Below are 26,796 nucleotides of genomic sequence, written 5' to 3'. Positions count from 1 at the left end.
ATACATTAAAGGTTGAAGATGTGGGGAACTGTCAACAGTTGGTTAAAAAACCAAGATGTGTATATGTAGACTCCATATATATATATAAAATAATAAAACTGAGTGATCTGTTTACAAGGGCATTAACTGAGGTATAGGCATGGCATAGTTGAAAAGGTAGAATTAGCTGCTATAATGAGAAAATAATGCATAATGGCAATGCACTGTCCGTACAGCATAAATGAATTTGCTGATAATTGTAACTTAGAAATTTTACATTGACGTTTCCTTTCCATGTTGAAGTATGACAACTTTGAGGGCAGCATCAGAGTATCTTGATGACTGAAATATTATTTCGCCAATTCTCAACATTTCACCTTTGAGTTCCATAAGATGCCAGTATGCTCATGGATGGGTTAGAATAACAATTCCTCAACTGCTTTATTTGAACGTTTTATTTTATTTATTTACAAAATTTATACCCCACCTTTCTGCCCCTGTAAGGACCAACAAGAAGAAGAAGATTAAGAAGAGTTGGTTCTTATATGCCGCTTTTCTCTACCTGAAGGAGGCTCAAGCGACTTACAGTCGCCTTCCCTTTTCTCTCCAAGGTGATAGTCATCAATATATTGGTGATACCCAGCCTAAATCTCTAGAACACAGGGACTAGATGGAGCCTTGTGCATCCCTATAGACCAAAGGGCAAGAGGCTAAACAGCAGTTCCCCAGCACAGTCTTCTGAACTCTACTCTCCAAATAGAACTGGAGCAACCACAAGAAGGTGCATCCCAGTCTGCATAGAAAGGTGGTTCAGAAGGATATCATGATTGATGTACTGATACCTGCAGAGAGATCCTGGAAAAGTAACAGTTCTACTCTCTCTGTCCATCTCCTGGTACAAGTTGTCCACCAGGGCAAACCTGATTTAAAAGGGTCCACCTGATTTAAAAGGGTCCAAACAATCTGCTTCATTTGGGAAATCTTGAAGTTGTCCAGCCAGTCACCTTGCTTAAGAATGGAATAGTTGAGACTGGTCAATAGTTAAGATCTCCTGGGTCCAGGGTAGGCTTCTTTAGAAATTGATACACTTCACCCTGTTTCAACGCTAGAGAAACTACCCCCTCTTTCAAGGCAATATTAACTAACTTGAACACCAAATAAGCCAGACCTCCTTCTGGTAAATCTGATCAGCTGCAGAAATTCTTCTGGCCTACACTTTGGCCTATTATGCATGGCCGCTGAAATGGCGGTTTCAGGTCACATGGAAAACGCGGAGGGGGGAGGAACGAAGCAAACCGCTTACGTACGGGATGGGATGCAATGGTGGCAAAACTCAGAGTAACCGATTATGCACGCGGCGACTCCGGTGCCGCTTCTGGTTGCGCCCTGGTCGCCCGGAAGCTCCGTTTTCTTCCGTGTTTCGCTAATGCGGCTTTTTCGGCAGCCTGCACAGAATCTGCGGCCGGTTGCAGCTGGTGCCATGCGTTATCAGTGATTTTAGACAACGCCATTCCACCCCAAATGCGGACCTTCCCCTCCGTGCATAATGGGCCTTTGCAGAGGCAAAGGTTATGGGAAACAGTAGTTTCTCTGCTCTCATAAACATCATGAAGTACACTTTAAAATGAGACTTCACTCATGTTTTATCAGATTTGTCTTCCTTCATAGTCACTCTAGTCATCTCCCTTGTCTTTTCATTGTATAAAATAACTCAGTGAATACAGCCACCTGGGTTCTAAAATTTGAGAGAGGGCACACAAGAACAATTGGGTCAACTGTCTGGATTATTTCATTATCCCAGACATCAACTAGAGCATCAAAAAAAGCAGGAGCCATAGGAACAGGAAAATCCCCCAAAAGCTATCAAAAAAGCCATTCAGGTCCATAACTAAGCTGGTAGATCACCGAGGTCAGTTGCATCATTTTCCATGATCTGTAATTAAGTTGCTGAGAACACTGAAGGTTATGAAAAATCCATAAGTCCAAAAGCACCTTTAAGGCCATCAAAGATTTATTCAAGGCAAGACCCTTGAATATAAGGCATAAGCTTAGGCTTTATATTTCCACTGTTATGATGGACGTTCATTAGTCTGAGGAAGAGTGCATGCACTCGAAAGCTCATGCCTTAAATAAATCTTTGTTGGTCTTAAAAGTGCTATTGGACTCTGATTTTGTTGTGCTACTTCAGACCAACACGGCTACCCACTTGAATCTATTTTTAAGGAAAATATTCATTTCCCACAGTATGTCACTGGCATTAATGCCGCTTTTAAAACGATACTAGTGTAATGTATGGGCTAGTTTTAAGACCAATAAATATTACCTCAGTGTATAAAATGAAAAGATATGGACTGTACAAATGTCATATCATTAGAAACAAAAAACATCCCGAAAATTGATAGGTTTGTATGAATGCCTAAATTTTCCAAGCATATCCAACAGATGAGCAAAAATATCTCAACACATTTCTCTTACTGCAAATTGTCTCTAGACACAGGCAATGTTTGAGAGTTACTACCTGAAGTATGCTTCATGGTAATACAATATAGATTGTTATGTCGTCTTGAATGGCATCATGTTCATTAATCAGAAGGGAACTTACATGGATGCTTTCTTAATTTTGATCTGAAAATGTTCTCAAGTTTCTCTGTATTAATATTTATTCTTATTTTTTAAACATAGCTTGCTGACGATCAGGGATTGGTTTTGATGACCACTGTTGCCATGCCAGTATTTAGTAAGCAAAATGAGACTGTAAGTACTTATGTTGTATGCCAGCCATGTGCTACAATATGGAAGTTTTAGAAGCAGCACATATGTAATTATATATTTCTTGACAGTTAAGGTTTCCCTCCTGCATCTCACATATAAATTTGCTAGTAGGATAAAATAAATAGCTTACACATTTAAATGCAAACAGCTGAAAATTGAGCATTCAGCTGGAATAAAAGGCAAAGGTGCTTTATGTCTACGTTTCTTCTACATTTCAACTTCCTCCTTTTTCAAGATTTCTGTTTTTCATACTTAACACTCAAGATTTCTACATTTTTCAAATAGCATGCATTTCAGGTGAGCAGGTACATATATATGTGCCTCAAAGCTGTTGCAATCAATGGGATCTAGCAACTCTAAATTTTATTTGGAATGGCACACAAGGCTGCTGTGCAAATACAGGTAGTTCAAGCTAGTAGAATTTCAAGGGGTAGTTCCATAACAATCCCATAGAGGAAGCTATGTACACCTGGGGTCCCCAACCTTTTGACCCTGTGGGCATCCTTGGAATTCTGATACATGGGTAGAACCATAAAATGGCTGCTGTGGAAGGTGGACCCAAACACAAAATGACAGGAAGTTAGGTTATGCATAATTTTAATAGTAATTCTTCACTATTTCAGGCAGATTTCTGTAACAGGATAGCTTTTAAAATGCACATACTGTTTAAAAAATATTTTCTTCAATACACAGAGCTTACCTTCAGCCACACAGTGAAGACACTTGAACTGTAGTGGCAGCTGCTGCCAAAGCAGCTTTTGTAAAACTCAGTAGTACCAATCAGATCTTCAGTGGCTAATCAGAAACCCTACTGGATAAAAGCCACCTCTGGCCCTGTCTACTAACTAAAAATACATGGTGGGCTCCAGGTAATGTACTGGCAAAAACCATGGTGCCCATGGGCATCACATTGGTAACCCCTGGTGTACACATTGAAGTACTATGTTCACATGTACTTAGAAGCCTGTGTGCTTCTTTGGAGTTGAATAAATGTATCCCCCTACCCAAGACTAAACCGTGTATATGGATCCAGCAAAAATAATGGCATATTTCTGTACTGATGTGTGCTCAATCTGTTTTTTTAAATATACATTTCATTTACACTCACATACCATTACTTTTCTTCTTGCATCTCCTTGATATCATGTAGCAGTAGACTTGGAGGGAAAAAAGATTTCATCTTTTTGAGGCATTTGGTCTAGTATTGTTTCCCGAGTTACAGTTTTTAATTCGAAGTGCTTTTATCAACTAACACTTGGTACAACATTTCTGATTTTGTTTCCTGGGTAAGGAAAAGAAGATGACTGTTGATTTTACATATATGCTTAATGAGCCAGATTAGCTGCAGTCACTAATAATAGCTTTTCCAATAGCAGGAAGAATTAGCTAGTTATCTTCACTCTTCAATGCAGGCTTAATCTATGTGGGAAATAATTATTTATTGAATGTACTGCTCTGTGATTGTTTTTAAACTAATCTGCATTTTTTTGAAAAATCTTTTGAAATAGAGATCGAAAGGCATTCTTCTAGGAGTTGTAGGCACAGATGTTCCTGTAAAAGAACTTTTAAAGACTATTCCAAAATACAAGGTAAATAACATTTTATTGCTAGTTCACTATATTGAAGGAGATTAAAAATACATCTATATCATGCAACTTATATGAGTGGTTATCAAACTGTTTTGGTGTGCACCCCCTTGGCTCCCAGGCCACATCCCTAGTGCCCTCCCCACATACATATGAACACACACCTCTTTGTTAGGTCTACTGCAAATTGCCTACAGTTTTTTGGGGGTTGTTGTACAGTAACCATATTTTAATCTGGGAAAAATACATACATTCTTCATAAAAGTAATTTGTTAAAGACACTTGGGTTCTCCATAGTGGAGAAAGACAAATGGGGAAAGAGATCAAGAGAAATAAGCAATGGAAAATCCCATGGCCAGGAGCAAGCAGGAGAAGGCTTTTCCAACCTCCCAATAGAGACTTTGGGAAAGGGATGTCAACCCTGGGTTAAAAAATTCCTGGAAATCTGGGGTGGAGCCTAGGAAGGACAGTCTGAATAGGGAAAGGAACTCAGCAAGAATATGATCCCATCTAGCCTACCTTCTAAAACTCTTGTTTTCTTCTGGAAGCTAAGCAGGGTTGGCCCTGGTCAGCACTGGGATGGGAGACCACCAAGGAAGTCAAAGTTCACTACTACCCCAGAGCCAGGCAAAGGGAAGCCACCTTAGAATGATTATCACTAGGAAAATTTAGCTAGAGTCAGGCTGCTGCTCTCCTACTGCCCCCCAATTTTTCACTACCCTCCCCTCCGGATCCTTTCACCACCCCTCAGCATCTGGCAAACTGAGGTTCAAATTCCACATTGCTTTTGCATTTTCATTATATCAGCTAGATCAGTGGTCCCCAATCTTTTTATCACCGGGGACCGGCCAACGCTTGACAATTTTACTGAGGTGGGGGGTAGTCTTTTGCCGAGGGATGTCGCTGCCGCCACATGAGCCCCTGCTCCATTTGCTTTCCCGCCGGCACCCCTGACCTCCTGCCACCTGCTGGGGGGCACTGCCAGCAGCAGCTGTGAAGTGCCACGCTGAGGGGGAGCCCCAGCCATGGTGGCCGCCGGAGAGCACCAAAGGTGAGCCGGCAGCAGAGTGACAGGGCAGCCCCTGAGGCAGCAGCCAGGGAGCAGTACAATGAGGAGTCACGGACCGGTACCAACTGATCCACTGACTGGTGTCTGGACCGGAGGTTGGGGACCACTGAGCTAGATCACATCAAGCTGATTTTCAATAATTTGGCATTCAACAGTTCCAGAGTTTGAGTTCTAAATTAATCATAATTTGGCTATTGGTGATATTTTTGTGAATTGCTGATAAAATCTCTCACATCAGCTCCAAATTAATGCTAGGCTGATTTAGGCTCTAGGCCAAGTGCAAAAGATTATTGTGAAAAATTCTGAATCTGGAGATTTGCCCCATGGAGCTCCAATGCTCTCTATATTATCAGTCATGTTATGTACATAAGACCCTTAACTGAAACCAAAGCAAAAGTAGGTGGTGATGATCATCTAAGCTGATGACACACAACAATGCATATCTTTGAATAAGTGTCCAGAAACTGATGTTTCTGAATGGAACCAGTATGTGAAAGTTATGGTTAAATGACTGTGAAGTGTAATCTGGAGAAGAATAAAGTCATTGTTGATAAGGATGGTGCTTTGGTGACATTTATTATTTGGTACTATTGATTTTCTACATGTGATATGGCATTTCTGCTATTCATTTCTGGGTCGAATTCAAGGTGCTGGTTTTAATTTTAAAGCCTGTTGTGATCTGACACCCTCATTTCTGAAGATCTCTTTCTTCCCATATGAACAAGTGTCCCAGTTCCATTCTTTACACCAAAGTCCATTCTTGTAGCATTATTAGAACTTTGCCCAATTTAGGACTCCCATTGTGGCTTGACCCAAACTTTGAAAATGATGGAATATGCCAGATCTATTGTGTGCATGGTTCAAAAGCATATGAAGAATATCCTCAGGGGTCATCAAGGAAGATGAGTGATTGAGTGAGAAGACTAGATCAATAACTTTAAGGAATTTTTCAGATTTCCCGTGTCCTTATTGGCTCAGTTATAGACTTCCTGCTCCTTTGAGCAGACTTCCTCCCTGTTTACTTTCAGATGAAGAAGCTAGTCAGTTAGGAGCTTTAAGGAGCTTCACATTTTTGCATATTTAACCTCTACCAATACAAAAGACTTCTGAGGGCAGTTAAGAAGGTCTCTCTGGCTTTTAGAGAGGGCTGCCAAACTAAGGTGAACAGATTTCAAGATTGAGAAAGAGGGACAGCACTGACCAGCAGGTTGCCAACCTCCAGGCTACCCCTGGAGGTCTGGAGTAATCTACACAAACAGAAAAAAAGGCCAAACAAACAACCATACGGCCCAGGACTCACCAGAAGCCAGGCAGGCAGGCAGAAAAATCTCACAAACAAACAAATGCATGTGGCTCAGAAGGGAGGGAGAAGGCTCACCAGAAGGCAGGCAGAAAGTCCAAAAACGCTCTTCCTCACTCGCAATCTGGCTCCCACGTCGCCTCGCCTCCACAAGCTGCTGCCTGGACCCACCAAACAAGGCAGGAAGCGTCCAAGCAGCAGCCAATGATGAGAGATGTGGCAGCCAATCAAGAGAGACATGGCAGCCAAGAAAGACATGACAGCCAATCAAGAGAGACGTGGGTGGTGCTGAGAACAGCAATGGAGGGCGGCACTTAGGTAAACGCAGGATGGGCACAAACAAAGAAGCAGCATGGCTGGGGCAGAGAACACCGAGCCACCATCTTGGCTGCCGAGCATGCTGCGGGACAAAATTAGCCCTTCGGCGGGATGCGGGGTTTTTGGTAAAAACCTGGGACAGTCCCAGAAAATGCGAGACGGGTGGTCACGTTATGCAAAACTGATTTCTGAAAATTATGTTGGTATTATGATCACCCTTGAAAGTTTTCCTTTGCTAAAGGGAAAGAACAGTGTACAAATATGTTAAGTACGTATCTTGGGGGATAATTTGGTAACTTGAGTATTGGGAATCGACAATAGAATGTAGCACTCTAGGCTGGCTTGGCTAGTTCTTGCCTCTCATCATGACTACACCCTTCACACCATTATGTACCTAATTATGGTCTCCATTATGTTAGAAATGAACTTTCTGGGAAATAGGAGCAGATGGGAAGAGCACAACAGCAGGTTATCACTTTGTGCCATCATTAAGTTTGCAAATACAGTTTCCACAGTGTTGTATACAATGGCATCATCATTATAAAACGGGACTTTTCTTGACAGTGTGCTCTTTAGTTTAAAATCATTGTGATATTTAGGCTAAAGAAATCCTTACAAATAGTTACAGTTCCTTATGAGAAAATGCACAGAATCCTAGAAATGAGTTATAGCAAACTCGACTGATAATCCTCTCCAAAAACAATGAGTTTTAAACTATTTTCTGTATTTAGTCTGCCTTCCCTGTGGTAAACCTGTGTTGTGCAGAACAGCTGCCAAAGCTATCAGCAGCAGGTTTTCACAAAGGAATATTTTAATGACTACACATCAGTGATTTGGAGGTACATTTATTGCAATCAATGAGTGCAGTCAGCTGTGTAAGTGGAGCATTGTCAAAAGGGGGAGGATTGTTATTGAAATCAGTACAGTGCTAAATTTGATTATACATGTGCTTGTAGGCCTAATGCAACAGTGCATTGCTCTCAGATTATTTCTCATAGATCTCTTTGGTTTCAAATTGGAAATTGCATGAGCCTCCAAATTAGAAATCTCTTTCCTTTGTGTGAGTAGAATTAGATCCATGTAATGTGGAGATGCAGTAGCCTGAAGATAGAACATTGACTTTCCCATGCATTTTGTAAGCTTCCAGAAAGAAGAAACATTCTCAAACATTCAAGGAAATTAATGGCCTGCTTCTGTGACACAGCTCATCCGAATGTGACTGTTTTAGCACAGAGATCAACCCCACTGCTAGCTGAGAGCCTTGCAATGCTGTATTTTGGGTTTCCGCAGGATTTTTGACTTATTCAAGTCCTTGGAACTGCCTTTCTAAGATGTCAGATACATCTTCACTGTCTCTGTTCATGCATGTCTGTGCATCTTTAGATTCAGATCATGCTATTAATGCTTTTAAAAAAATACAACCCAATCAGAGTGGTGTACTCTGAGTGTGGGTAGTTGTCGATGCGAGCCACCCTGTGTACTATTTAGATTTGAAAGGTGTGAGAGAGATTCACTCAATAAATAACTGAGTTCTAAATACCAGTTTAAGCTGTAAATGACAAAAAAACAGGCTGTTGGTAAATTCTCCTGCACAGTTCCCGTTGAAATGCGTGGGATTAACACAAAAGTATGACAGTGCTCTTGTGGAAGTTCTGTGGATCCTTTTAGAGTACTCAAGTGTTTACCTCTTGCTTAGGTGACACGGTGCTAATTCAGGTTCTCTTCTCCTATATTTTCTTACAGTTAGGTATTCATGGATATGCATTTGCAATTACAAACAATGGATACATTCTGACTCATCCAGAACTCAGGCCTCTGGTAAGACAAAGCTGTGTGCTGATTGATTTCATACATGCTGTCATGGAGATGTTTACTTTTTAAAATTTTACATATGCTGCATTAGAATATAGATTTTGAAATAAAATAACTGCTATGTATTCCAAAAGAGAATTTTTTAAAGGGAGGGGCAAGATTTTAGCATAAATACTGCAGACATTTCAGCCTGAGATTCTAGACAAATGATAACAGAAGTTGTTTGGTGATATAGTTGCATACAAGTTATTCAGGACAAGACCCAAACCCCCATAAGTGCAGAAAGGCAAAGCCATAAATTGCTGTAATTATGTACACTTACATTGAAATGGAATGCTGTATTCTTAAGTAATAGCCTCTATTTGTCATGTTTAAGTGGACTCCAATTTAAAATTTGTAGAGAAATGTTATACAATCCCCCCTCACTGATTTTTAGCTATATGGAGATGGAAGGATTCTTCCCAGCTTTAAAACAGTAATATAGCAAAATTTATTCTATTACCCTTATCACCATTTTTCACCTAACCAAAATTAGGAAAAAATGGTATAACTATTATATTTAATTTGATTAAAAAGTTAGTGTAAGGTGTTGTGTTTGGGTTTCATTTTTAAAGGAATATTTTATTAAAGAAGTTCATAATTTATTGATCTGATTAAAGAAACGGTATTAGAATATGATGTGGGTATCATGTCACAGAAAGAAACTAATGCACTAGTGGATTTCAGTAAAATCTTAACAGAAGATATCTTATATGTGCATACCAAACCAACTAGAATTATTGTACAGTACAATATATGAAACCGTAACTGCAGTTTTAACCAGCATTTATCCTTTTAATGTTAGGACTTGGTTAATGTTTATATTTGATCAGTCTTTATAAGGAATAAAAGATGATGTGCGTTTTTTCTTGGATCTTATTTAAGGAACTTTTAGGGCATTTCTGCACATGATAAATATAGTGAAATGTTTGCTGAGTGTAGGTGGCATGTTCCGGCTGTTCCGCATGACATTGACTACATCCAGTGTCTCGGCAGCAGCTGGCTTGCTACATTCTCCATTTTAAATTATGAGTTTGGGAATCTCAAAAAGTGGATTCACCAACCTAAAAAGTGTGATCCACCAGTGGAGAACCATTAGGCAATCAGCAAAAGGAATGTATGGCAGGTGAAATGCACAAAAGTCAGCTCTGCAATGTCCCGCCCTCGCTCCCACCCTCCCACCTCCATTTCTTGCTCAGCAAAGGAGGCAGGGCGGGGATGATTGGTTGATGGGGGGGAACCACCCCTGATTAATTTGTCTAGATCGATTGGGGGGGTGGCTGGGAGCTTGCCAGGAGTCTTTCAGCTATTTCAAATGATGGGGTATCTTTCTCCCTCCCCGTGCCTTCCAATTGCTGGCCATGTTTTTTTTTTGGGGGGGGGGCTGTAAATAATGTAGCAATATGTTTTCATAGAAGTGAATACACATTGCTATATGTAAGTCTCAATTTAAAAAGGGGGGGGCGAGATCAACAGTCCACTGATTGGTTGGCCCCATTGACTGACAGGCTGGAAGTGGTGAGTGAAATAGCATGTTGCTCTCGCTCTCTTTGCTGTTTGTGCAGAATGTGTGAAGGGGAAGATGCGGCAGTGTGCAGGGGAGGAATAGCTGATTTATTATTGTGCTATTGCAGGTCGCAGGCATCTCACCATTTTGACCACTATGTGAAAATGCCCTTATTTTAAAGAGGGAAATGACTAGAGTTCCCAAATCTCCCTAGTCACTGGTGAATGATAGGGGGTTAGGCTTGCCATTTCCAGGTTGAAAAACTCTTGGAGTTTTTGTGGTGATGGAGGACAGGAACCTTAGTGGGACAAAATGCCACTGTGTCCACTGTCCACAGCATCAGTTTTTCCCAGGGGAGCCATCTCTGTAGACTGGAGATGAGCTGTAATTCCAGGGAATCCCCAACTTCCATCTAGGGGCTGGTGTCCCTAGAAATGACAAAGTACATAAAAGAGATTTATAAAATTATGCATGGGGTGGTAAGAATGAAAAGAGAACTTTTTCTCACTCACCCATAACAGAGTTAGAACAGACAAAAGGAAATACTTCTTTACTCAATGAGCAATTACATTTGTAGAATTCACTGTCAGTGAATGTATAGATGATGGAAAACATGGACAGCTTTAAATGGGAGTTGGATGGATTACTAGAGGATAGGTCCATCAATAGCTATTAGCCATGGTGACTGAATGGAAAACTCTGAATACTAATTCTAGGAATCAACCTCAAGAGAATATCTTGGCCTCTGTAATTGGCTGGCTTCTGTGTGAAACAGGTTGTTGGAAAAGAGATATCAGTGATCTAATAGAGCCAGATTCTATTTGTGTTCCTTTATTCTGTGTGAAAAGACCATGAAATGTTTGTTTATTTTTTTAAATTTATGTTTCAATTTATATCCCACCAATTCCCGTGAGCTGGCTCGCGGCAGGTCGCACTAAAAACCACAATCAAATATAAAATATGTAACCGCAGAATGGTAGTAATAAAAGGCTAAGGGGGGTTGTGCCCAGTCTGGGTGGGGAACGGCAGCCATTGGACCTTGGCCCCAGACTGACAAGCGGAGGGGCTAATCGAGAGGCACTTTGGCACGAGCCTGCTCCTAGGCCCACGCGAAGCCTCCCCTGACCGTGAAGCCTCCCCCAATGGCCTCCTCCTTACCTACACGTCCAGTGGTGTGTGTGTGGGTTGGGAGGTGCGCAGCACCTCCCGACTGCAGGGCTAAGGGGCCAATCGGGTGCCTCCCAATTGGCTCCTTGGCCCCAGAATGACAATTGGCCGTGCACCTTTGCCTTCCCCGAAGCCTGGGACCTTTGCCTTCCCCGAAGCCTGGGACATAGCTGGGAGCGGGGCAGCAGGTGAAGGCTTCAGGGAGGGCAAAGGAGCATGGCTGCCGCTTTGGAGATGCCACGGCCGTGCTCCTTTGCCTTCCCCGAAGCCTGCGACGTGGCCAGAAGGGGGGCAGGGGCAAAGGCTTCGGGGAGGGCAAAAGAGCATGGCCTCCACGTTAGAGAGACGCAGCAGTCATGCTCCTTTGCCTTCCCCAAAGCCTGCAAGGCGCCTAGGAGGGGGGCGGGGGGGGAGAGGCTGCTAGCGCCCACTGTATTTAGCCTACAGCGGGCTTAACTTTTAGTATACAATATTAAAATAACTGAAGAAGTCACGGCTTACAATCACCTATATTAAAATACCCATTAAAATACCCCAATGGCGGCAACAATTCCAAATGCCATAGTGCTAGCTATCTTCTGGTCTCAGGGTATGAAACTCAGAATGAAACCCTTTTAGAGGCTGCTCTGATTAAATTCAGTAATGTGAATTTGGTGTTTTTAGATATTAAGTTTGTCAAAACAGCCACTCTGTCAAGTAGTAAACACATAGTTGTACCCTTTTGAGCTAGCCTCCTTTCCTATTAAAGCATTTTTTTTAAAAAAAATTGCAGACAGATTTTTAATCTTCAAAGCTCTCCAGGCAATTATGTAATTGTCAATTATGCACATCGCTGTCCTTCCCCAACCCGATAATGTGGCCTTCTGTGGCCCTGGGCCGGGCCATGCGGCGGGGGCATGCATAATTGGGCATTTTCTCTGATGCCCTGCCACCACCAGCACAGGCATTCTGGCCCATGCATAATGGGTCCAAGAGTTGAACTTGACTTAATGGCTAATATTGTTATTAAGGGTTTTGAACTTTGGTGCTGGAGAAGACTCTTGTGAGTCCCTTGGACTGCAAGGCGAACAAACCGGTCAGTCCTAGAAGAGATCAGCCCTGACTACTCCTTAGAAGGCCAGATCCTGAAGATGAAACTCAAATACTTTGGCCACCTCATGAGAAGGAAGGACTCCCTGGAGAAGAGCCTAATGCTGGGAGCGATCGAGGGCAAAAAAAGGGGACGACAGAGAATGAGGTGGCTGGATGGAGTAACTGAAGCAATAGGTGCAAACTTAAATGGACTCCGGGGAATGGTAGAGGACAGGAAGGCCTGGAGGATCATTGTCCATAGGGTCATGATGGGTCGGACACGACTTCGCACCTAACAACAACAATCGTTATTAAAAAATATTGAGTAATCATAAAATATTTTTATCCTACAGTTCTCCTACAACACAGGAATGAAATAGTAGGGTTTCCAACTTTTTGGTGGAGTCTGGAATTCTCCTGGGTTACAACTGATCACCATATGATGGAGATCAGTTTCCCTGGAGGAAATGACTGCTTTTTAGGACACTATGGCATCACTATGGCATGACATCCCTGTTGTACTTTCTTCCTCCCAACTCTGCCATATCCAGGTGCTGTCCCCAAATATCCAGAAGTTTCCTTTTCAAATAGACTTACATACCCAAAAACACAATCAAACATCTGATTACAAAAATAAGACATAAAGAAACTTTCTACTATTGTATACATATCTCCCAACCAGATATTACAAATCAGGAAAATCCTACTACTCATGTACCGATTCTACACTGGTGGCACCGCTCCAGGCAACCACCAGTTTGTTGTGATGGAACAGCATGCCCTGTTAATTCCTGTGCCCCCATGGGAGACCTTTTATGGCAGCACACATTGTCTGCCCTGGAATTTTGCATCCCCATGATGCAGCAGGGGCAGAAAGGTTCTGCAGCATAGGGTGGGCATGTGGAAATTTTAAAATGCCCCATTCAGCCCTGTGGCAGCATGAAGCACTGTGGAGCCAAGTGGGGTATTTTATGTTCCCTCCAGGATGCCATAGGAGGGGGGAGATCCAGGCCTGTTGTCTGGATGCTCCCTGGCAGCTCTTCTTCCTGGGACCACCACCCTTCCAGGAACCCAGACAAGGCCACGACTTCCCCAAAGGGAGCCCTGGGAGCATGGTGAGTGGGGGTTGGAGGGGATCCCCCTGGCCTATACCGAAGACACCACAGGCAATGACAACAAGCCGAGCAGCCGTGGCGAGGTAGGAAACAATAGTGATCCAGGAAGCTGCTACAAGGAACCATGGCTAACTGATGCCCCACCCCGGCTGTGAGAACAGGAATCAGGGAGGCTGCGGAAAGCTGCGACTCGCTCCCCATGGCTTCAGCAAGCCCGGGATCTGGTTGGTGGGGGTGGGGAGGAAGTAGTGCTCATCTGTTCCCTGTAGGGACAGACAGACAGGGGCTGCCATCCCACAGCATCTCAGCCCTGGGCAATCACAAGAAAGAGAGCAAGGGTAGAGATATGGACCAGGGATAGGGTGGGGCTGCAAGTCACAGGATGCGGAGGGGTAAAGAGGGATTAATGCAACCTTGGGGCATCTGAGGGGATGGGGGAATGGAGTGGTCAGGAGATATAATGATGGAACACAAATGATGGGGTGGTTGGTAAGAGAGAGGGAGAAGAAGAAGAACCTGGAGGAGAGCACTCGGTGACTGGGGTGGAAGATATAACTCAGCTGTTGAGGGGCCATGACCTCAGAGACATGGATAGTGGGGAAGGAGACTCGAACGGGTCTGAAAGATCCTTGGGCAGCTCCACTGGGAGCATGAAGGAGTACCCGATCAGCCCTTCTCGTTTGCCTTCTGTACTCAAGGCAGCACATGCAATAAGCCTTTGTGGCTCCCAGAGGGCATTAACAGTGGGACAGTCTCTGAGTAATCTTGTTGAGGGCAAAGTTGCAGAGATTAGACCCCACTGCCATACGGGCACTGGCCCTGTGTTTTCCACCTGTGTGGAATCAGTCTTAGACTGTCAAATGGAGTGTCACAGTTATTGTTGTTGAAATACTATTCTAGTCCTAGTTGGTATGTTATTGTTATTATATTGTTATATTGATACTGATACTGTTCCATGTAAATGTTCCAAAATGTTTTCTGTAAACCGCCCAGAGCCGTAGGGAAGGGCGATATTAAATCTAAACAAATAAACAAACAAATACATAAAGCTTACCTATACAAACCAGTTTTAGACAGCTTCCTAAACTTCTGGAGGATGGACTGCTAATGGATGGCATAAGTCAATGAGCACCAAGTAGCAGCTCCAAAGCTACTAGTAAAAATAGCAGAAATGTTATTTATTCACAACAATTGATCCTCTTTTTAGTTTTCATCCCAAGAATATACTCATGAGGGATAAAGTTTGTATTTGATGGTGTGTATCTTTTACATGAATATTTATGACCTTTTAAAAAAATAAAAAAGAGAAAAGCTTGTGTGGCCAAGATGTAATCTATTTGTGTAGCTTTGTCATTATTATGGACTTTTTTGAAAAAATTCTACACCACTCCTATATAATTTAGGTAAATAGTATTTTTTACTTCCTGCTTTCCCACCTGCTCTAAGTTAACACACAGCTTGAAATGGAAACACATATCTCATTATGCCTCATTCTTCATACTCTCAATAGCTGTAACAAGAGATTCATTATATTTCAAATTTATACCTTCAAAGCGAATGTGAATGCATGAAGAAAAGATTTCTCTTCTCCTTCAGATTAGGAGTGTTCTGCTAGTGGACAAGTTTTGTTCATCCTTTTCCATTTCAAACTGAAATGTAAATTCAAGTGATATATGGGCTTTTGTATAACGAAACTGTAATAATCATGAGTTATAAAAGAACTAATCCTTGTTTATTATCTTGCAGTAGTATGGCACAAATACATTATGTGATGACCTGGTCTGTGATAGTCAGCATTCTTATGAATTTTAATTGGACTTGGTTCAGATAAATTATTTTAAAAGCTGTCCAATAATTGGTTTGTTCTTTGGTTAAGTAGTGCTGCCAAGTACATCATCATTAGATGCGACTGGGTTTCCACATGCATCGGATCAAATTGTCAAAGAAAGCAATTTTCATTCATGGAATCTTTCAGAAAATTCCAAGCCTATCTTATCTTTTTAATGGTTTCTTCTTTCTATATTATTGATATTTGCTGACATGGTAGTCAAAGTTGGGTTAACTGAATTGCTCTGAGTGGTCTTAAGTGTTCATATTTACAGCAGTGGACATGATAATGATGACGGTTTTTGTTCACTTCATTCATTATCCTCTTAAAGTTTATTCCTATATGAAATTCCTAAATTTAAAGGGCTCCTATGCATATACTCCTATGTTTAATATAAATGTATTGTGAGAATACCTAACCTGCTCAGAAAAAGACATATAAATCTTTTCATTGCAGTAAGGTATGATCTCCAGTGTCCACAACTAAACTGCTTTGTCTGTGACATATCCTTTGTTCCTCCCTGTGGCAAACATCTGTCTCCTTCATTGAAATGAAGTCCAAAAATGCACACTTAGCTCTGGATAGGGATTCAGTAAGATATGCTTCAATATGGTATGGCATTAACTATTTGACATTTTGACTTGTTGGACTGATTGTAGGGCTACCCCTTTGGCTTCAAAATATAACACAGGGATCATCTTATAATCGAATAGCCAAGTTAGCGAGACTATACATTCTAATAGCCAAGTTGTCGAAATCCAAGGCCATTTAAATCCAGTAACTGGAGCTGTGAATGGGCAAGGCAGATCTTCCTATAAAACTGAAAAATGCCCCAGTTTTTCAGGGAAAAAATGTGTAATCTGGAAAACAATATATTGGAGGGTTTAAAATTTTCAAAATGATAAAAGGAACACCAGTAGCTTAAAGAAACAAATTCCTTTAATGATTGTTGCTAGGTAGCTACAATATTCTAGGCTTGGTTTATCTGAATAAAAGGTATGGGGAGGAGCAGGGTCCTTTCCAAGACTATTTGGAGCTTTGAGGTGATGCAAATAAATAATAAATGTAACTGAAGATGGGAAACAGAAAAGGTGAGTTGGTGATTGGGTGAGAAGGAGATAATGGGGCAAGGAAAGGTGAGAGAATATGGGGGACGTCAGGGGGATGAAAAGAGGAAATACTGTGGTAAAAATATGGGGGAATACAAGCTGTATCTCCAAAAGTCTTTCCTACTATGCATGTGGGTGCTGGACCAGCGGCTATCACCATGAAAACTGGACCATTATTTTGCTACACAGAGGCTGCAAGGATAGGGTTGCCAAGCAACACTGTGCTGTTGGTGGGAGAGGGGACACTCTGTGGGAGCTCCCTTCATACTTGCCCAAACCCAGAATACTGATGTCACCCAAAAGTAGCCTTGGCACATCAGAGTTATCAGGGGCAATGGTCTGGCTTTGGGGGAAATTCTGTGGTAACAAATCAACCTCAGACCATAGTAAAGGTATCCCCTGTGCAAGCACTGAGTCATGTCTGACCCTTGGGGTGACGCCCTCTAGCGTTTTCATGGCAGACTCAATACTGTCAGGATTGTTGCTGAACCCTGCCATGATTTAGCATGAGTCTCTCCATGTTTATTTGTCTGATCTTTTCCTTGCTTTGTTCCTGGGGCCCCAGGCCCATATATTATGCTTGCATGCTTGCTTGAAACTGAAACTATGTTGTTGCATCCTGTTATCACAGAGAGCTGTGAATTATTTGTCTTTTGAACCTCTCGGCCGGGTCTGCCTTTTGTAACCATAACATCTTATCTTGTCCGGAGACAACCAAGGATGTGCGAATTGTAACACTATGGTTTATGGCACCTGCAGCCTCCTTTCCCCCTCCCTTGGGAACTTTCAAGTTTTAGGCGGGAGAACTGCCTTGATAAGGGGAGGCAAATCTGTCCTCAGGCAGATTTGACTTCTTTAGCTTAGGTTTATGAAGTAACTTCTCAATAAACGCTTTCTTTAATAAAGAAGCTTGTTGTGAGTTCTTGCAACGCTTGACAAATACGGGGTGGTTTGACAGTGCCTTCCCCAGTCATTACCGTTTACCCCCCAGCAAGCTGGGTACTCATTTTACCAACCTCGGAAGGATGGAAGGCTGAGTCAACCTTGAGCTGGCTGCTGGGATCGAACTCCCAGCCTCATGGGCAAAGCTTTCAGACGGCTGCCTTACCACTCTGCGCCACAAGAGGCTCTCAGACCATAGAGGATTGCACAAAAACCAGAGCTTCATCCCCTGATGATCCCAACATAACTTATGGGTGACAGCAGCACATTGGGACATTCTTGCTGGTCCTAGTGAGTGCCGGTTGGAGAGGTCTGGGGCAATGATTGTCATGAAAGTGGATGCTAGAGGTGATTTCTTCCCAGTTTTTGAAACCCTCAAAGTAGGGAGAGCAACGCCAAAGTGGGGACATTCCTACACCAGGAGGGAGGAAGAAAAGCTGAAGACAGGGAAGCAGATTACAGTAGTTTGGCTGTTGGGTGAGAAAGAGAGAAGGAAGAGGGAAATGGGCAAAGACTATAGGAACTTGTAGAGAAGGGAAAGAGGAAATAGTAGGGAAGGGGAGACAATATGCCTCCTGCAAGTCTTTGTGGATTCCCACTCATACATTTCTATGTATCACCATGTGGTTGAATGTTTTCAGGATGTCTTTCTGAAAGCTGGGAAATATTATGAAAAATAGGAAATAGAGAAAGTTCTAGAGCATTTTGAGAATATTGTAAATGTAGGAAAATGTCAGCATATTGCTGAAATCTTAATAAAAACTGGGTTTTGTACCCCACTTTATACTAGCCAAAAGAGACTGAAAGTGGTTTACAATTGCCAATCCCTTTCCCCCACACAACAGACACCCTATGATGTAGGTGAGGCTGAGAGAGCTCTGAAAGATCTATGACTGGCCCAAGATCTCACAGTGTGCTGCATGTGGAGGAGTGGAGAATCAAACCTGGTTCTACAGATTATAGGTTATCACTCTTAACCACTAACACCAAGCTGGTGCACTACAAAATGTCCCCTGAAATTTGGTTCCTGCAGGACAGGATATTCCAGAAATAGCCTAAGGGTGGAATCTGAGGTTTGCTACAGTTGGCAAATGTTACCCATCTTCCAGGTGATCTGCATGTAGTTTTGTAAGTGCTGTTCATTTGCTTGTCAAGGATGCTAGACGAAGATTTCTTTTTAAAAAAAGATATTCTTTACAAGGTAGAGATTTTATTAAGTTGCATTCTTTCATAAAAATACTTAAAGAATACCACATTTTCTACATATTTTGCATTTGATATATTAACAAAACAGGAGCCTTTTGTGGTGCAGAGTGGTAAGCATCAGACATGCAGTCTGAAGCTCCGCCTATGAGGCTGGGAGTTCAATCCCAGCAGCCGGCTCAAGGTTGACTCAGCCTTCCATCTTTCCAAGGTCGGTAAATGAGTACCCAGGTTGCTGGGGGGTAAACGGTAATGACTGGGGAAGGCACTGGCAAATCACCCTGTATTGAGTCTGCCATGAAACCGCTAGAGAGCGTCACCCCAGGGGTCAGACATTTTTTTAATGAAATGTGTCATCATCCCCTCCCCACAAGTTTTGGATTGTTATAGCTAACTATCTAAAGTAAAAGAAGAAGAAGAAGAAAAAGAGTTGGTTCTTATATGCTGCTTTTCCCTACCCGAAGGAGGCTCAAAGCGGCTTACAGTCGCCTTCCCATTCCTCTTCCCACAACAGACACCCTGTGGGGTGGGTGAGGCTGAGAGAGTGCTGATATCACTGCTTGGTCAGAACAGTTTTATCAGTGCCGTGGCGAGCCCAAGGTCACCCAGCTGGCTGCATGTGGGGGAGCACAGAATCAAACCTGGCATGCCAGATTAGAAGTCCGCACTCCTAACCACTAAACCAAACTGGCTCTCTTGCAGAAGGAGTTATTTTGAATAAGAATCATAGATACATAGCTCGATAGATCACTATTAGTAAATATGACTTGAGATCAGAATTATATGGCTAACAGGAATCATATGGCTTACATGGCAAATGTTCTTACTGCCACTGGCCAAAGAGATCACATGAACTAAGTACAGAGCCCTTGAGAACGATTCCTTAAACTACCAACTGAACATTTCCAATACATGTGATTTCATGTGGGTAGCTTTGTTAATCTGTGGAAGCAGAATGAACTGTGAGTCCAGTTGCACCTCAGATGCCAATTCTGCATGGGAATGATACTCTGACATACTGCTCGTCAGGAGATGGGGAAACTCCTGATGCCACATGATGTTGACACAGGCCAGGAGGTGCCCTGTTGCCAGCCCGACCCAGGCACCCAGAAGCCACAGAGCAAGGGAATGCAAATATCTCTGTTGTTCCGGTAGGTAGCCAGGGCACCAATGTGGCTGGGTTCCATGGCAAGAACCATGATGAGCCCTCCTGATGTACCACTGCCCAGCTGTGCTCTGAGCCACATGGGGGAAACATCGGCGAGACAGTACCGTGTGTGGTGGTATGAAACTCCAGACCACCTCCTCCTGGCAGAAACACTGGGTTGCAGCCTAACACTATGCCCTCTGTGCAGAATCAGCCAGATACCAACACAATTTTCCAGGGTGTAAGACTGTGGCTCAAACTTCTGACAAGGTAAAAAAATGTACTCTGAAAAAATGGTATCTAAACTGTTACTGGACTTCAGTTTTGCAAATGCATGTGGTTACTTACGAATGAATGAATTTGCCATGTGAAAACAGAATTCTTCCTGTGATTACTGCATTATCTAGTGTAGAATCTGTTCTTGTGTTAATAGAAATAGTTGGGATTGAATATGTGTTGATTTGTAGACATGTTAATTGAAACTTAAAAATTACAAATGTATTCCTACCTTCTGCTCTTCCTCTTCCAAGTTGCTGAAGCTGTTATTCTCTCAAATGAATCTCACACATTTCTCATTTAAGAGGGAAGAGTGTAATAAATCTCAGGAGCAATAAATGATACAAGATGCAGTAGCACATGATATAATCTTACTTCCTTGTTCATGACAGCAGTTTCCCTTCCTCACCTCACTGCACGTCTATGGTTCATTACCATACATTATCATTCCAGTGTTTAATGCACAGATGAATAAAAATACTACTGCTTAATATTCATTAGGTACTTTATCAAGGTCAGATTTTAACATTCTGGGACCTTCACCTTTCTCATCACAGTGGTTGAAGCCACCTAAAAGCCATCTGTATTTCCTTACATATTTAAAACCAGTGACATTTTTGAAGAATATAGGACATGGAATAAGGTTGCCATCTCCAGGTTGAAAAATTCTTGGATATTTGGGGTGAGGTCTGGAAGCGTGCTTTGGGGAAGGGAGGTAGCTCAAATCTTGAACAGCAGAAGATTCTCAGTCCTCATTTTTTGGATTCAAGGGCTAAAAAGACTGAAATGAATTTTGCTATTGCTTGAGTGATTTTAGGGAATAGAGAGTGCTTAATGGGACTATAATGCTACAGAATCCACCCTCCAGGACATTTTCCCCAGGGGAACTTATTTAGGTGGTCTGGAGATCAGATTTAATTCCAGAAGCTCACCAAACTCCATCTAGAAGTTGGCATCCTGATGGGAGTCTGTGCAGCCAGAATACAAGTCAGAAGTGCCTGTGGGGATAAGAACAGCTTCAGCTAAATGTGCTCAGTTGGACAACCAATTACTAGTGGCAACCAGTGCTGGAAAATTCCCATGTGATGACATGAGGGGTTTTTTGGGGGGGATGGGTGAGTAATAATACAGTGGTTACTGGATTTCTTTATTTTAAAGGGAAGATGACAGTGATTGAGACAGGAAACAGCATGCATCTGAAACAGTTCATTACAAAATTTCTCTTAGAGTTTCTAAGACTACCAAGGCTGATGGTATGATGTCTCAGCAAGATGACAACTGAAAAGTGGCTAAGTGCTATTTTCCTGGGAAAATATGTGAATTCATTCACTAGCCCACACTCCAGTTTTCATCTTTCTATGTAGAGCCAATTTCCTGAGTGAAATATGTGGAATTATTGTAAGCCTAAATTTCTGCTAAAATTTGAATCTGAATCCTTTTGGATTAATATTGGTTTACTGACAGTATTTTATAACACATTATGAAACTACCTTGATGGTTCTTAAAAATACAACATAACAAAATCACAGAAAAGTATATTCAGCATTAAAGGACAGTTTAAATGAGCATCCATATTCTGTAATTTAGCTATATTTTGATTGATTAGTTTGCTGAATGTTCATTGTAAGTTGATTTACCTTGTCGATAGTCTATTCTCAACTACATTCAACATAGTGTTTTTATTTGTAAGAAATCAACTCATATTTTTGAGGTCTGCAAAGGGGAATTTAATTTTCAAATGAAGATACCTTACATTGAGTAAGACTATTGGACTGTCAAGGTCACTATTGCAGACAGTGGCTCTGCAGAGAAATCTTTCACATCTACCTGATTGTTTTAATTGGGGAATGTTGGGCATTGAACCGTGCCCTATCCTGAAACCACACTCTCTTTTTTACTTTGAGAAAGGTGAAATTGGTTTAAATTAGCCATAGTATGTAGCCAGCAAAACAACATAGGGAAGACAGAGCTGAATATGGTGGCTGAGTATATGGCCACTTTCTCTACTGAAACACATGCTGGTAATGAACTGAGCAAAATTCAACATTAGATGGCAGCATAACACAGCAAAGGTTAATCATCCAGGGACACACACACACACACACACACACAAAGAGAGAGAGAGAGAGAGAGAGAGAGAGAGAGAGAGAGAGAGAGAGAGCCTTCAATAGAGCTGGAGCAGGCAGAGCCATTATTCAAAACAGATACATATATATCTTTAAATCATGCATGTTTTGAATATATAGTGTTTATGTAAAAAGTGAAAGTTAAGACTTATACTGAATGTGTTTCTCTTTACTGCAAAACACAGCATTATGAAAATGCAGAAACAAAACCCTACTGGCAAAAAAACATATATGGCAACAAGGAAACAGAAACTCTATATGTTTCACTTTCTGCTACATTTGAAAGCTCTGTTTGGGCTGTAGTATGGAAATATTAACAGGAAATGTTTTCACGGTCCGAAGAAGCGGCCTTGGGAAAAAAAGAGAGAGAAAAAAACATATACTGAAAAAATGTATAGATTTTATTTCCTAACCCAGAAACGAATGGGAGTCAGACAAAACAGCATCAGAGCAGTTTAGCAGATCAGAATTTCTGCCCCCATTCTAACAGCATTATTTCATCTCATGTCTGTTCTTGTCTTAAACCCATGGAACTCAGATCTCCATAAGCAATAGCTATACAAACTGTAGCAAACACTTTTTGAACATGTCACAAACATTTTCCTTTGAAATACCCTATTGAATTTCATGAGACTTGATCTAAAAGTTTATTTTGTACAGGTGCGTTGGCAACCTACCTTTCCTGTCTCTTCACCAGATCTTGGTATGGGAATGGCCATCCATAAGAACATAGCTATTTTCAGAGATACAGTTTCAATCCATATTTAGGTCTTCAAACATAATCACACACATTCTGATCCATGCCCAGATGTTAAATGTCAACTGTTACAGTGGGATTACAATTGGTGTTGTATGTTCTGCCTCCTGATAGACTATCATTAGATAGGCTGCCATTTTCTGGTCAGGCTACCATACTGAATATCACGAAGCACATAGTTGATACAGTAATATAAGTGTATTCATATGGTAGCCCCCTTTATGTTTCAGTCTTCATGACTGTTTCAGTCTTCATGACTGTCAGAATTAATGCTGGAAATGTGGAAGAATTAGGCCCAGTATCTAATCATTTCTTTGTCCTGAAAGGCTGTCTGCATGCATGGTAATTAATTTTCTGTGAAACAGAGATGTAGTTTAAAGCATATGAACTTGGAAGTAAATTCCACTGAAATAAATGGAGCTTAATTTTGAGTAATCATGGTCATGATGAAGCCAAGAGATTGTGATTCCATGAATCAGAGAGAGAAGAAGACTGGCATACTGCCTCTGAATATACAGGATTCATTTTTGGCTTTCATGGCTAATCGCTTTCAAAATCACTGGACCTTTAAAGTAAAATCTGGTTTGAGTTGAGGTACAAGTCTCTCTGTTCGCTTATTGGACTTATACAGCTTTAAACTGATTTCAATGGGACAATTCCTGCTAATAAATTTTAAGAGTGTGTGTAAATTTTGCCACTTCTGGGTCTCAGCCAGTTTCAGGTTGATATCAGTTTAAAGATGTTGATCAAGAAAAGGCAGTGGCCCCCTTCCACAGCCTTTAGGGAAACTGTTAATGTCATTCCAGAGATTTACAGTCCATGAATTTTACCCATCTTTTCAGGGTGCAATTTGTAGGGTTATTCATACCACTGGAGCCTCAGTGCCTTCATTAAAGCACCCCCAGTCAACACTGACTATGAATCAATCCTACAGCTGTAATTTAGGGTATAATCAGAGTGAGTCTATGACCAGGGGAGGAAGAAAAAAATCACTGCTTGGTTATGTCATCACCCAATGGTGAAACTTTCTTGTGAATTTCCTCTCCACTCCAAACCCACACATGGTTAGAGCAATGTTTAACCAAGTTTTGAAGGACAACAGGTATTAATTTTCCTTAGAATGTATTTTAATAAGACATTTGGTCAGGTTAATTAATCAGAAATTGTGTAGCGGGGGAAAGTAACCATTTTGTGACTCCCCCCCCCCTGCCATTTATTTACTAAATTTATAGTTTTCTTTCTAAAGTGGTTTACAGCATTCTCCCTTCATTTTATCTTCAGAACAACCCTGTGAGGTAAATTAGGCTGACCATAAGTGACTGGCCCAGAGTTTCCCAGTGAACTTTCAGAGTAAGCATTCAAATCTAGGACCCTCGGATATTCATCTGGCTTTCTAAGCACTACACCATACTGTCTCATACATGATCTTATAAACCATCTTTATTTGGAAGCAAGTTTTGTTGAGATCTATGAGTCCTGCTTCCAAGAAACTACATTTAAGAAACATAACGAGCCAAGAGATTTGTATTCTTCTCTCTTTTAAATGAGGTCAGGGAATGAAGAAATTTGTTTTTGGTTAATAATTTCTCATTTTACAATAGGTCATTTAATACTCAGTTTCAGAAGAGAGCCTCGTCACTTGTGGAATTTTTATTTTGTTTATTGGCCACATTAGTAAATAACAACTGAGAACTGGGATGAAATTAGACAGGATTTCACTTAGAAACATGTTGCTATGCAATTATAAAACCACAAACTAAAAGAAGACAATGAAATCATATTGCAGGGTTTTAGTTAATTTTACATGGGGATACTTATTTTGAAACCCAGAAATCAGTTTTCTCACCAAGATTTCCTTGGTTACATCTGTAACAACATCTAGCCACACACCCCTGGGAAGCTCATGAGCAAGGGATGATGCAAATTACCTCCCCCTGATGTGGGTTTCAAGAATCTGGTAAACGGACATTGACTGCCTCTGAGTATGGAGGGAGTCTCCTTTAGTTCTTAAGTAATTGTGAGTGTGGTCTCCATGCATTGTAAAAATCCTCTTCTAAAGCTTGCTGTGCCGGTTACCATTGCATTGCTGCGTGCTGTGGCAAATAATTTCAAATGTTAATTATGTGTATACTTTGGAATAGCCAAAGTCTTAACCATTTTAGCATAGAATTGTAGGAGAAATGGTCCGGCATTTTTCATTGTAGTAGTGCCATAATATATTTTTCTTTCTCCATTCTTTTTTCAACACTTATTTCATGAACCCTTTTGGGGTAGCTTTCAATATAAGAGCAACCATCACTCAAACCTTAGTCATTACTCTGGCCTCTTCCCTTGTCTTCTCATAACCCCACACATGCTATCTGCATTTAAACTTTGGTGTCTTGATGTTCCTTGCCTCCCCATTAGGTGCCATGATCAAATTATGTACAATAGAAATTAATCAGCAACATAGCTAGAAATGACAACTGAAGTAGAATATCCTGATATAAAATGCAGAATCTTTTAAAAATGATTTGCTACAGCACTTGATGCACAATTCAGTTGAAATGCCAAAGGTCTGATAACAGTTTTGTATTTGCAGTTTGATTTGAAATAAAATAGCAATATAATAACTATCGGTGAACTTGCTTTTTCAAACTGTGCATTCTCAGTGCAATCCTAAACAGAGTTACCGTGTTCTAAGCACATAGAATTCAAAGGACTTAAAAGGGCATAACTCTGCTTAGGACCGTATTGTAAGGCGGGCTTTTCTGCATGGCATAGTTTTGAGACATTTTCTCTTATGAAGTTAAATATGGATTTTCTGGGCACATCTCCACACATACGCACATACAATGAATATGATCACATGGAAGTCAATGTTTCCAAATGTCTTGCTTCAGATATAATTACTACCATTTAGAATTACTAATGTTATTTTTCCTGTTTTTGCTTCCATGACTAATTGTTTCAAGTCAATTCATCTGTATTTAAAGCTCTCTCCCTCCCGCCCCCAATGATTTGAGGACACATCTTCCAAGTCCATTTGAAGATACCTGATTTTGCACATGATCATTACACTTTGGGTAGAGGTTCACAAATTTTGGCCCAGCTTACTAGTTACATCTGCTGCTTGTGGATGCCACAGAGCCCACTCTTCCTTGTGGCATAAGTGAGCAAATCAGGAAATAGAGAGATATTTGCCCATGAGATGGTATTTTCCTTTTCTGGAGCTTTTGCAAGTCTGATAGGAAAAGAGAGAGAAAATACCTGTCTTTTCCGCTACCTAGAATGGGGGAAAGGAGACCTGTACTCTCGGGCTTTTGTGTGAGACAATGTGTGAGCAGCAAGATAGCTCTGGTCCTTATTTTGTGAAAGCCCACATTCACAAGAGGAAAGCAACCACTTTTTTTCTTCCACATTGACTGGGGCAAAATGGAGAGGCAGTTCTTCTCCTGTGAAGTTTTCATGAGGTTCAGAGTCTTCTTGGCTCAAGCAGAGTGGGAGCTTTTTGTTCAGAACACCTTAGCATCCCCCCCCCCACGGCATGCAAATCATCAGACACAGGGGGGCATTTCCCACGGCTTAAAAATAGCACAATGGTTGCCGATTGAAAACGCTACTAATTTGCCATAACGCACGACGTCGTCAACAATCTGCAACAATCCTGAAACCGATCAGCAATAAGCGCTTC

The 26,796-nt window shown here is 41.4% G+C and overlaps 1 protein-coding gene across 4 annotated transcripts in view; it reads left to right on the top strand.

Moving 5' to 3' along the window:
• Positions 1 to 26,796, top strand: part of CACNA2D3 (calcium voltage-gated channel auxiliary subunit alpha2delta 3) — a 774,612-nt gene that overhangs the window by 574,504 nt on the left and 173,312 nt on the right. For all 4 annotated transcript variants that reach the window (XR_013229020.1, XM_077325515.1, XM_077325514.1 and 1 more), the window contains 3 exons: positions 2,662 to 2,733; positions 4,260 to 4,340; positions 8,768 to 8,842. Coding sequence is in view for 3 of the 4 variants with exons in the window: in XM_077325515.1 (XP_077181630.1) it covers positions 2,662 to 2,733; positions 4,260 to 4,340; positions 8,768 to 8,842 (228 nt within the window). In the remaining variant the exon portion in view is untranslated. The remainder of the gene's footprint in view (positions 1 to 2,661; positions 2,734 to 4,259; positions 4,341 to 8,767; positions 8,843 to 26,796) is intronic.

The sequence above is a fragment of the Paroedura picta genome, chromosome 3 (assembly GCF_049243985.1).
Source record: "Paroedura picta isolate Pp20150507F chromosome 3, Ppicta_v3.0, whole genome shotgun sequence".
NCBI classification, from domain to species: Eukaryota; Metazoa; Chordata; class Lepidosauria; order Squamata; family Gekkonidae; genus Paroedura; species Paroedura picta.
This window is presented reverse-complemented; position numbering and strand designations above follow the sequence as displayed.